Source organism: Condylura cristata, unplaced genomic scaffold, assembly GCF_000260355.1.
Source record: "Condylura cristata isolate star-nosed mole 26May11 unplaced genomic scaffold, ConCri1.0 scaffold00034, whole genome shotgun sequence".
Classification (NCBI taxonomy): Eukaryota; Metazoa; Chordata; class Mammalia; order Eulipotyphla; family Talpidae; genus Condylura; species Condylura cristata.
The window spans coordinates 4,659,561-4,672,525 of record NW_004567135.1 but is presented as its reverse complement, the minus strand read 5'-3'; the positions used below and the strand labels follow the sequence as shown (position 1 = coordinate 4,672,525).

General features: G+C 53.8%; 1 protein-coding gene across 1 annotated transcript in view; it reads left to right on the top strand.

The window, feature by feature from the left end:
- Nucleotides 1-12,235: 12,235 nt before the first annotated feature.
- Nucleotides 12,236-12,965, top strand: part of HOXC13 (homeobox C13) — a 6,303-nt gene continuing 5,573 nt past the window's right edge. Inside the window, exon 1 of the mRNA XM_004692682.2 lies at nt 12,236-12,962. Coding sequence (XP_004692739.1) covers nt 12,236-12,962 — 727 coding nt within the window. The remainder of the gene's footprint in view (nt 12,963-12,965) is intronic.

The window sequence follows — 12,965 nt, the reverse complement described above, 5'->3', positions numbered from 1 at the left end:
GCAGAGAGCACATCTTCAAATGGAATTGCCCACGGCGGTTCCTGAGGCGGTGGGTGTTGATGAGCAGAGGGGAAGAAGCAGGAATGACCAAGAAGAGGCGAGAACACCTGTAAAGAACAGGTGAGAGGTGGGCACAGGCAAGCGGCCAGGAAGAGGGACAAGATTCCTGGGTCTGCGTACAGATCCACTTGCAGGTTTGTTTCTCACCTCCTCCACCCCCCGGAACTAGTGCCTCTTGCCTAAGGAACATATGCTTGACCTTGGGGAAACCTAGAAGCACCCACAACTCTTTAAAAATCGAAACAAAACCCTTGTTCCTGAAAAGAATCTAGTAAAACCTGCTACTGGACATTGAAGCCAGTAAAATACAACGAATGCCAGAGAATTGTCTGGTCCTTTCACACTAAACAAAACTATCTTTTACATTAGATTAATTCCAAAATTGGATCTAATTTTATTAAGTGCCTCATCCCGGTAGGATGAGGCACATCTGGCAGGATGAGGTCATCCCAAGATGGATTTGAATATTTACAATAAAACACACCCCTTGCTCAGAGTCTCATTCCTGGTGGGAGCAAACAGCTTTGCAGGACCCTTAACCCACGGGAAAGTTTCCCGTAACTCGATCTCCTCTGTTACCTACGATCCCGGCCTTGAGAGCACCATTAAAAATGAAAGTGCATCTCATTCTCCCCCACGGTACCGACGCCCACCACCTTACTCCTGGGTCTCAGCTCTAGTTCCCCTGAAGTTCTCTATGAGGCGCCCTCCCCCGCCAGCTTTCTGAGATGAGCTGGAACTCAGGCTGGAAAAACAAAACGTGTGTGAGGAGCAGCGTTCTGTCAAACCCCAAAGCAAAGGGCGGCGGGCTTCCTAGTGAAAAGGCCTTCCGGAAGAAGCCCATCTGTTGGTGTGGACTCCGGTGGGGCTGAGCTTGCTACCCCGCCCCCAAGAGCCCGTCAGCGTCCCCCACCCCTCGGTGGGTGCTGCTCCGAGGCTCCCAACGCTGCCGAGTGTGGTGTTCCGAGGCCTCAGGGGTCCTGCAGACCCTCCATACGCCCCCACGGCTTTTTTTTCCCACCATTTCTCAAGAAAGCGGGATGCCAAGGCTTCCGAAGATTACTTTGGGGGGCCCCCCCAGCTGCGCCTGGGCCGCAGCACACCGAGAGGGCTCGAGACCCTTAGCGGCGCCCGCTGGCTGCTGCAGCCGCTTGGAGACCCCACTGCACCTTAAAATAAGTCTTTTAGGGGAGATCGGCCCAGCGAGGGTGAATTCGGGGAAGTCACCCGGTCCCCGATAGTGGAGTCGTCGCGGCGGGACGCAGCGCCCGGGGTGGGGGTGGGGGGCGCTGCGGAGGCGCAGGGCGGACGGGCGGCGCCCGCACCGCAGCTCCGCCGCGAATGCCGACACGCACGCGCTTCCCCCTTTCGGGTTTTTCTTTTCTTTATGTCTGTGCTCTTCAGAAAAACTAAAGACGAGGATCGGCAGGCGCTCCCGGGCCTGGGATCAGAGGTTCCGAATTGGGACTATTTCGTTGGCTCCAGGTTGAGCAGACGAAGGGGGTCCCCATCCTGCGCGGGGCGCTTGGGGGCTCCGGCTCCCAATTGTGCCAGCTCCCCGGGGCTCCTGGCCGAGGAGGGCGCGGCCCAAGTGCTACCAGTTTGCGAGTTTGCGGAAGGTTCCAGAGACGTCGCGTGGGATCCGCTGGACCCCCAGAAAGCTGCGGGGCGGAGCAGGGGACTCGCCGGCGCGCCCCCAGCTCGAGGACTCGGGCCGACAGCGGGTGGGACTCGCCGCGCCGCGGCCAGGAGGGGCGGGAGACCCGGCCGTGCCCGGCGGCCCGCACTCGCCCGGAGGCCGTCAGTTTTCAAGGGCAGACAAGGACCGCAGTCCTGCCAGCTGCCCCGACGCCCCAAAGAGCAGCACAGTAAATAGGGCTAATCGCTAAACTAAAGATGGGGGCGACATGATGACCCGCTGCTTTTTCTACTGAGGTGACCCAGCAAGGAGTCTGCACGTCACTGCTGCCGGTGTCCTGGGGTGCGGGAAAAGTACCTTTTTGCTTTGAGAAGGTGGACTCTGCCTCCCCCCACCCCCGCCCATGTGAGATCTTGAAACTGGAGTTATTAAGTAAAAATTGAAGAAATGATGGCCAAGGCCCAGGGAGTGTCTTCACCGTCCTAAGTGTTCCCAGGTAGATTTTGCATTTCTTACAGATGTGCTCGCTGTTCAGATGACTTGTCCAGGTCGGCCAGTGGGGTGGGTCACAACGGCCAGGGGCTCCCTGGAGCGGTGGGACAGTGTTTCAGTATTCTAAAATAAATAAAGCCTCACAGAGAAATTGGGAAAATTTGGGACAATGCTTCCTCTCACTTACCTTTTGATTATTTAAGGAACTTAGAAAAAGGCAAGATCTGATTGCTTGTGGAGATTTAATATCACCAAAGAGGGGGAAAAATATCACCAGAGAGGAAAAAGTCAGAGAAAAAGGAAACTAGAGACTTGAGCAGTGTGCTCTGAGGTGGAAGAATGGATGCTTTGAGTTTTTCCTGATAGAGAAGGACAGAACCTGCCTTCCAGGGGTTGTAGTTCAGTTTCTGTCGTGATAAAAGACCCAGAGCTAAGTATATGTGTGTGTGTACATATATACACATACAAATATATATGTACATATATATGTATATATATGTATACATGTGTGTGTGTATATAAAGAAAAGGAAGAAGACAGAGCACACACACAGCTTTTCTTAATGGAAAGCATATTTCATGGTGGGAATAAGAGTTGTCTCCAGATTTTTTTTCCCAGAATAGTCAAACCAAGCTAGGACTAACCAGTCCACATGCTCCTTAGCTGAATGCACACTTACAGAATGAATGTGGGGTACCTCCCCCCCCACACACACACTTGACTTGAAATGCAGCTTCAGATCCCACCCAGGTGGGACAGAGGACTTAGAAACCCTGCTGGGTCTGGAGCTCAGGGCGAGCCTGTGAGATCAACACAGAGATCCAGAGAAGAGGAGGTGTCCCTGGACCTAACAAGGAGCACCCCAGTAATGGCTGTGACCCGCCCCCCACCTGTGGAGCAGTTAACTTGGGAGGAGAAGGGTGAGACAAGACTCTCTTCTTTCCAGGATAAGTCACATTTGGGATACCTTTTTTCAAGAACGGGACAGAGCTTGGAAAGGTGCAGCGCCTGCATTTCTTACTGGCAATGTCTGGAAGGAGACAGTCGCTGCGGAGGGAGTCTGTCTCTAGTATTCCAAGTACAGTGTTTCTTGAGGCGAAAAGTTTCTAGAGGAAATATGTAGGTCCACAGTGTGCCAGGTTTAGAAGCACCTTTGAACCTGTCTCAATGCATGGCGAATTGTCACACAGGCTGCCCCCACCAGCACTGCATACTGGCAGTGCGTGCCAGACGCAGCCACGCCAGCGACACACCGAGAGTCCTGCCAGGAAATCACTTGCTTTTCTCCTTTCCCCTACCAGCGAGGATTTACCCAGCTCTGCAAAAGACTGTTCTTTCTGGCTTCTTTGCCCTCCAGCCCTTCCCACCCACCCCCACCCAAATTCACTTCTCTCTCGGTGTCTCTCTGTCTCTCTCTGTCTCTCTCTCAGCCTGAGAATCAACCTTTTTTGAGAAATCTACGTGTGATTTTAAAAGTCACCTCCTCATACCAATGCTTGGCATGGGGGAACAGAAAATAGGGGTCCTTTTTTTTTTCTATCTTACTTCATTAGGGAGGTGCCCTTTCTCCAGGAATAGGGAGAGGGGGGAGAAGGGAGAGCTGGTTGACTCTTGGTCCTGGCAGGGGTGGATGCCAACCCAATTCTGCGGTGGAGGATACCCTGCGGCTGAGCTCAGCAACCCCTGGAGAAGCAAGGACCTAAGCCCGACCCCCCCCCCACGCAGCACAGCCACGGTGTCAGCCCTGGGAATAGCCCGGCAGCTGCAGGGGTCTCACTAGTCTTTCTGCTACCCGACAAGGAAATGTACCCACCTGTGTGCTGGGCTCCGGGTACCCACAGAGCACAGGGAGTGTCCATCAGGAGTGCGGAGCCACTCTGCCCACTGGGCTCCCTGAGCCCTCAGCGGGTGCTGGCGCTCGGAGCAGGCACTTCCCGAGACGAGGCGGGCACTCGCCCGCTGGCCGCCGCCAGTCGGCCATTTATTGTCCGGTGAGCAGCCGCTTTCGTCAAGCTTCAGCTTGCTGGAAGTTAGTGAAGCAAACACTAAATAATTTCTACAAGTAAACAAATGAGAAAATCAGCCTATTCAAATAAGCTAAGAAATTCTCAGGCGCATCCTGAAAGGTAAAAAACCAGACCAAGCCGAAGGAGGAAGGACTTAGATACTGGCGCCAGGATCTGGCAGAGCCAGGAGGCAGGGATTGTCCCCCTGGAGGGGGCTCGTCACACCCTCCGGAAGTGGCCCTAACGGAAAATCCGCGGAGAAAAGAGTTGCTCTGAAAAGAAAAAGAAAAAGAACAGAAAATACATATATATAGCAGCACCCAGGCCAGTGTTCTGCCAAGTTTGAAGAGATGGCAACGGGGGACTGGCAGGGGCATAATTCTGCTAAGTGGTGGCTGGGGGGAGAAGAGCTCAGAATCAGATACTGCTGGACACCCTCAGACCTCGTGGTTTTATTCTCTCTTAAAAATAAATTTTTAGACAACAGCTCTGCATTACATATGCCCGAACACCATGTCCACGTCACAGCTGAGAGCATCAGAGAAAATACTGGTGGGGTGGATGAACAAACATGTCTGTGCCAACAGCATAGTTTACCTTCTAAACTGTGGGTTCACCAGCTCCCCAGGGCCCCCTCCATCTCAGCATGGGTGTCAAGGCTTCATTTTTTAAATTAAATGCGAATATTTTTGTCACCTTCCAGGGAAGTGTTTTTTAAATGTATAAAGATTACCTACTTCTGTGCATACAGATATCTGAGAACATCTATGTTATGTTACTATTCATGTGAAATCCCTCAAACAGCACACATGATATATTTCTCTAGAGATGACAGATCAACGGTAGATGAGAGGGAAATAAATCTGTATTACTTTTGGAGGAAACTTATTTCATTGATAAGGCAAGCATTGAAAAGAGAGTTTCAAGTGCTTTAAATCACAAAGGTACATTCCAGCGAAAGGATTTTTCTGAAGGCTTCGGAGACAGAAGCATGGCACTAGAATGTTGGTCCCCTTATCACTACCACCAAAGCCTTAAGAACTGCATCTCTGCGAAACTTGATTATCATCTTTAATTGCTCGTAGTGGTTCAGCTTTAGAAAAGAAGAAGCCTCTGAGCCTTCTGGAGTTGGTGGACTTACAGAGTCTTCCCTAACGTCACACCTAACTGTGTTTCTTTTCTTACCATCACACCCCATCAGCCTGTCCCAGCCAGCACTCCCGTCACAGCTTCCCACAAGTGTCTCCATGCTACAGACATAATGCCCAAGCATCATAATACATGGCCCTCAACTCAACATGTGTGCTACCCAGTAGAGCCCCCAACCAGGAATCAATAATCATGTTCGCCAGAAATGCTGAAGGCCACGTGTGTAAGTATCTGTGGGGGTGTACATGTCTTGAAAAATATTTCCTCTTATATGGATGAAATTTCTCTGCCTATGGAAGTGAGAGGCAATCTGCAGGCTGTTCCCATTCTCTTATGTTCTTGTTTAGATTTCATCAATTTTGCAGCATGTTCCAGGCAATGGATACCACAAGTAACAACCCCCAGCCCCAAGTAGTGCTTCTCAATATTAGGGAAGGGCACATTTGGATGAGAGGAAGGAGGCTGAAGGAGGGGAAAGTCTAACAGCTTCCTCCCGGAGGATATCAGAGAGAATTTCCCAGTAATCACTAAAACTAAAAGTGCACCAATTATATCTTTTTATGAAGAATTAATCACCACCAGCAGGAACTTTGGGTCAAGTACTTTTTTTTGTTGCACAGATCCCAAGCAAGATCATTTATTTTAGCAAAAGGGGTTTCTGATACTATTACTCCCAGCCCACCCCCTGCATCTGAGTCTCAGATCTTCACCTCCTTCCTTTTTGGAGTTGGGGAATTTTTTTTTTTTAATGAGGCATCCACGGAAATGACATTAAGTGTTTTTCTGCTCAATGATTTTGAAAATTAGAATGTACTTTCTGCTATGACTTCTGAGAGTTTCTACTCATGGAAAGAACTAAATGTGATTCATTTAGGGTACAGTTTTCCCTTTTTCCATGATGAAATAAGCATTTATCCTCCATCATCTGCCTCTTAGGATCTGACCAAACTCCATTTTCTAGCATCATGGTGGCATGAGGGGCCCCTCACTAGTTATGCACACTTATACATTCAGTGGTTCTTTGTAAGAGGTTAAATAAACAATTCACTTTGACACCGGAATATCCTATATTGGGGTCCACAACACTTCTTTGCTCTGAAAAAAAAATTGTTATTTTCCTCGATGTCTACAAAGTAACTAGAAGTCTTTGGGGGGAAATAATTGTGAGACAGAAAACTAGAGATCTCTCTATCTTTTTTTAATATAAGAGAAAGAGGAAGAGGGGGAAAGGGAGGGAGGGAACCAGGGAGAGAGACTAGTTGGCTCGTTTCTAGGCATCCTAAACTTAAACCCTAAAAGATGGAGGAAATGATGGAAAGCGATAAATACCTTTCCCAAGCATTGGGTTTGTTGGCTTTCTGACCAAAAGGGGCCTTTGTTAGATCTCTGCAAGGAAGCCAAATGCAGCCCCCAGCAGCCACTCTTCCCCAACCCCCTCAGCTCCCTTGTCTAACTTGAAAATGAACTTGGACTTCCCTCTCAGACAGGCCCTAAAACCAGGAGAGATTTTATTTGTCTGTTTCTGAAGGGCTTCCTAAGGGGGAGGTGTTTGGGGGGAGGGGAGGGAGTCAGAGGCGCCCTCTCCCCACTCTCCCACCTCGCAGGATGGGGTTCGGGTAGGTCTGGAGGGAGGCAAGAGGGGGAGGAGATACTTTGTTAATTTCTTAACTCTGCCTTTACTTCCTGAACTTCTTTTGTCAATTGGGGATGGCGGTGGGGTAAGTGACAAGCTGAGACTCCAGCAGCCAAAGTAAAGGGAGGGCTGAGAATTAGAAAAGGGATAATGCTGGGGGGGGGGAAGGGGCTCTGGGAGGGCTTGGCCTGGTGGGAGGTTGGGCGGGACAGCTGTGAAGGAGGGCTGGGGTTAGGAACCCTGAAGGCCACTGGAGGAAGCTTCCTGGAGTTCCTCAAGAAAGGGGCCTCCAGACCGCACCCCACCCAGGGCACCACTGGGCAGGGTCTGCAGTTGAGGGCAGGCTCTGTGGGAATCTAAAGATAGGTGGGAACAGCCTGAATGAACCCTGGCCTCTGTGTGGATCCCTGCAGAACCACAGAGTGGGGTTTGGGGTGGCCCCCCAAAGCTTCAGCAGCACTCCAGATTCTAAATTGGCAGCAGAGAGGAGTGGATTTCCCCCGATGTGTTAAAGAGAGAAGTAAGTGGGGACCCCAGGAAGGCTCGTTTGGGTCTGAAAGTGGAAAACTCTGAAACTGGGAGCAAAGCGATGCCTCGCCCATCCTGCCCCGCATCAAGGAAGGAAGGAGACCGAGGGAGGAAGACCAAATTCCGTGCAAGAGGCCAAGATGGCAGCTACTGTCCAGGAGGTGAGTTCTCAGGCCAGAAGGAGAGGCCTGGGTGGCCTCCTCTGAGGCCAAGCTGTGGGGGTGGAGAGATTAAAGCGGAGCAGGTTCCTGGGGATCCCGGAGCCAAGCCCCGGAGGTGGCATCAGCGTCTGACGCTCTTTGGCCACCCCCACCTTCCAGAAGCCTGAGAGGTGGCGGCAAAGAGGTGGGGACTGGGCAGGGCTGCGGGATCAGCCACTTCCCCTCCCCCACCAGTGTCACCGCTTTCAACCCACCAGGAATTTACTCAGTGTGGGGCAGACTCTCCTCACTCAGCCGGTCTCCAGAGGGGCCTCCTCTGCGCCCGCCCAGAGCCCTCTCCCCTTCCTGAAACTGGCCTCTCCACTCCAAACATCCCTTTCTGTCCTCCACAGCTCTGTTTTCCACAAATCTCTTCTATCCTGCTGCCTGGACCCTGAACAGGAAAGGGCCCCCCAAACTCCATGCCTGCCACCAAGGCCCCAAGTCTGGGCCCAAATCCAGACCTCATGGTGGTGAGGTTCTTTGTTCTCCCGTTGCCTGAACCCACCCCCTCCTTAAAAAAAAAAAAACTGGAATTTCTCCCATAAAATCCCAGGCAGGATCTTCAGAGCTTCAAGTTCTTTTTTTCCTGGGGAATATGGAGGAAACAGATGAAGGGGAGGGGGGTGTCATGGAGTGGCAATCCACTGATGAACTTCCAGACAAGATAATCTGGGACACGCCAGCCAGCCTCAAGTCTCTGCTCCCCCCAGCCTGGTGTCAGGCTGCACCCAGCACCACAATGTGTGCTTCGGGCTGGCACCCCCTGTTGCAAATGCCAACTGTGCCTCTGGCTGTTGCCTTCAGTGAGCAGGCCAGGAATCCCACCCTTCACTTCAGAATGACAGATATGTGCCTCTGCATTTCCCTGGTAGTTTCCTAGGGGTGTCTAAGGAAACCCGGTGTGCACGCGGAGAGACAGACCTGCAGAGATCTTTATTCACACGTAGAGGTTTCAGCAGAGAGCTGGGCATCTTCATGAACAGTTTTGGCTGTGTCCACGCCGCGTGTGCTGAAACAGGGCACAGGGTCCCACACCCCCACACTCACTCAGAAGGCACATTGGATATCTCCTTGAGATGCTGAACCTTTCAAAAGCACAATTTCAGAGTCGAGCTCTGCCAAAACTCAGTCCCAGGAGGAAGCTGAGGGGAGCAGGCTGCCTGCCGCCACCTCGACTTTGCAAATGTCCCTGTGAAAAGAGCCAAGAGAGAGCTGGGCTTCCCAGCAGGGCTGAGGGACCATTTTCCATTTTCCTTTGGTATAATGAAAGGCTCTGTACCCCCCCAAACACACACACACACACACACACACACACACACAAGAAGCTCAGCAAGACACCGAGGAGCCACACGCCTTTTGGTTTCTCTTGATTTTCTCTGAACTCTGTCGTAGGCAGGCGCGGGCCCGTGGGTCCCCGAAGCCCGCGGGGCGAAGCGTGATGGGGGCGAGCTCCGGCGACCCGGGGTTTCAGCGCCCAGCTTTCTAGGGCGGGAACACCTCGGAGATGTAATTACTACGTTTCCAGTGGTGCATATTCTCCTGGAGTGTTTAATTTGGTTTTATTTGTGTCTCAGCAAGATCCACATTTTTTCCGGGGGAGGAGGAAGAAGCGACCCCAGGCTTAAAGTTAATTAACCAACAAGGCTCTCCTTGCCGCCGCCGCCCGCGGGCTTAGCAGCCTCCCTCGCCGCTCCGGGCGCACCCCAAGCTGCAAGCCGGCAGTTTCAGACTCCGAAGGTCTTAGGGAACCGAGCGGAAGAGTGGAGAATCCTTCAGTCGCTCTCAGCCCCGACCTCTTCCTCCAGCTTCCCACTCCCAGGACGCTCGGCGGGGGGCCTAAGGCGACGCAGGGCGAATTCCGCCGCTGCTGCTTGATGGAAAGGGACGTTGGTTCCCTCTTTTTCCCTCTCTGAGTTTTGGCCACCGCATGCCCCTAGTAAATGAAATTGTAAAATTCCAGGTTAATTAAATCTATATCTCATTGTAATAGGAATAGTTAGTGCCCTGATATAAACCTGAAAAAGAACATACTATTAATTTTATTTATTGCTGGGCGGCCTCACACCCATATCCTCCGTGCTCTGCCCCCCTAATCCTAAAAGCGAGGGGACATGCTTCTGGGCTCTGGTTCAGGGAAGACACAGGTTACTGGACTAATGCACTTCTGGAACCCCAGAATGGCACAGGTGTCGGTGGCCCCTTGTTTCCCTGGTCTCCCCCATCCCTGTCTCGGGGCTGGGCCACTTCACAGAAGAGAAGCCAGAGCCTCCAGACCACCTCTACACCGAGGCTGGGAAGTAGCAAACTTCCTCAGCCATCTGCCCCCACCAGCCAGCCAGCCTGCAGACACAGGAGCCAAGGTCACACGACCCAGTGGACACAGGCTAAGCCATGTTTGCTCTCCTCGGTTTACCTTGACCTTGGACTCCAAAGAGAAGGAAGTCAGCTTCCTAGTAAGAGCCAGACCTATGACAACCCCGCTTTCCCGGGCTCACCTCTCTTTAGTCTGCCACCAGCACTATCCATACACAGTCAAGCTGCCCTACTTATGTTTCAAAACTCTGTTGTGTTCTGCCTTCTCCTGTCAGTCCAGCCAGAAGCCTGCTTTCCAAACTCGAAAGTGACCCTTCCAGATGGAGATCACTGTAAGACCTGCTTCTGACCCTAGCTCACCAGCACCAGGGCGTTCCCCACCTTAAACACCTTCCCCTACTGGGAGAAAGGGGGGCACAGCCAGAGGGCCACCTCTCAGTACAGACCCGGCCTTTTGCTCTCTGGTTGGAGGTGCCTAGTGGGTCCAGCTAAGTTGGGGGCTACTGCGTGACCACGGCCTGCGTTCTGTGTGGACAGGAGAACCCAGCATTTAAAATTCACGCAGCAGCAAAAGAGAGGAGACTGCAGCTCTGCTCCTCTGTTCTCTTCATCCCCCTCTTCTCAGGGAGGCCCTGTGCTGAAAGGGAACTTCGCTCAATTCCAGAGAGATGTGTTCTGGAAAGGGGTGACTTTATCCAGGTGCCAAAGCAGACATAGGAAGTCTAGTAGGGAGACTGGGAGGGAGTCTTTCGACAACTCAGTACATTGTTAATTTTTTCTTTGAAATATGGGGCAATTAAAAACATGAAAACACTCCACACTTAAAGGGAGTGACCCCAAGAAAGCCAGTGGAGCTTAAAGGGAGTGACCCCAAGAAAGCCAATGGAGCTAAAGTGGAGTTGTCCAATGGGGAACCACAGGCATCCCAGCTCTGCCTGACCCCTCTAGACTCGTCCCTCATTCTCGGTTTTCCCTAGGCCGCTGAGGGCTAAGAGGGACCCTGGGCGCTGAGGTAGGGGCCGCCTTCCTAGGGCATGCAAGGGTTGTGCCTGAGAAAGGTCCTTCCAACGGGCTGCGCCTCAGAATCGTCCTCAGCCCAAATTTTCTTTTGTACACCGATCTGAGTGTGTGTGGCCTTTTTAGCTTTTCTAGACGAATTCCTGTTCCTAAACCTCCCCCCACTTTTCTTTGAAAAAAAAAAAAAAACTCTCTCCGAGGCTTTTTATTACTATTGTATGTCCAAATATCGGTCTACTCTCGCCCCCTTTCCCTCCCTTTGTTTTTTCTCCTCCCCCCTCCCACGACCCCCTCCACGAGTCGATGTGTTTGCTGGGGTTTGACATCCTCCAGGTCCTGTGTGCGCTGCTTGAGAGAGCTCTGCAGGCCAGGGCCCCAAGGGTCCCTCGCAGACAGCTGGGGCTCTGGGGCAAGGGGCTGCAAGTTGTAAACGAACACAAGCGGCATCAAAGACTCGCTGCGCGGCGACGCGTCGGGTTCTCTCGGCGGTGCGCTGGAGGGGAGACCGCGGGCCGAGCCGGCGCTGGCTGTGCGCGCTTCCGCGCGCTCTGGTTTATTTTCGAAGCAAAAAATCGGTTTCTACACACACAGACCCCCCCCCCCCCCCCATCACCCACAGCTCCAAACCCCAATTCAGCAGTCACAGCACATGATTTTGGGGTAGGGGCTTGTCTCCGCCATAGGTACCCTAAACCTCGGAGAAGGCGCCTAGAAACGGTCTTCTCGCCAGACCCCTTTGCGTCGGCCAAATTCAGCCTCCCCCTCCTCCTTCTCCCTCCCGGGAGCTAGCCAGGGGGGCGTTGCCCTGTCCCTTTAAATCTCCCAGATCCCTCCTCTCTGCCCCTCCTAAGGGCCAATCAGCAGCGACTTCTTCCTTTCCGCCCCGCCCCAACTCGAGGGGTGGGAACCCCCGGAGACCTGTCCGGAGGGTCACGTGCGCGGGGCCGGTCACGTGAGCGCGGGGCCGGTGCCAAAGAGAGGCCGGCGGGAGCCGGCGGATTTCTTAATGAAGTGTCTCCGCATGCGTGAAAGGAAGGTGGGGGAGGGAGGTGGAAGCCCCAGGAGGAGGTGGGGAGGGGAGGGGTGGAGAGGGGCAGGAGGAGGGCTGGGGGGGAGGGGAAAAGGGAGCGAGGTGTCTCCCTAGCTCGCTGCCTCTGGCAAGTGGAGTTTTTAAAAAGCTCGAGCAGATCATGTCATGACGACTTCGCTGCTCCTGCATCCGCGCTGGCCGGAGAGCCTTATGTACGTCTATGAGGACAGCGCGGCGGAGAGCGGCAGCGGCGGCGGCGGCGGCGGCGGCGCGGGCGGAGCGGGGGGCGGCTGCAGCGGAGCGAGCCCCGGCAAAGCCCCCAGCATGGACGGGCTGAGCAGCAGCTGCCCGGCCAGCCACTGCCGCGACCTGCTTCCACACCCCGTGCTGGGGCGCCCGCCGGCTCCCCTGGGCGCTCCCCAGGGCGCCGTCTACACGGACATCCCGACTCCGGAGGCAGCGCGCCAGTGCGCCCCGCCACCAGCGCCCCCCACCTCGTCCAGCGCCACCCTGGGCTACGGCTACCCGTTCGGTGGCAGCTACTACGGCTGCCGCCTGTCCCACAACGTGAACCTGCAGCAGAAGCCTTGCGCCTATCACCCGGGAGACAAGTACCCAGAACCGTCGGGCGCCCTGCCCGGGGACGACCTGTCCTCCAGGGCCAAGGAGTTCGCCTTCTACCCCAGCTTCGCCAGCTCCTACCAGGCGATGCCCGGCTACCTGGACGTGTCGGTGGTGCCCGGGATCAGCGGGCACCCGGAGCCGCGTCACGACGCGCTCATCCCCGTCGAAGGCTACCAGCACTGGGCTCTCTCCAACGGCTGGGACAGTCAGGTGTACTGCTCCAAAGAGCAGTCGCAGTCCGCCCACCTCTGGAAGTCTCCCTTTCCAGGTA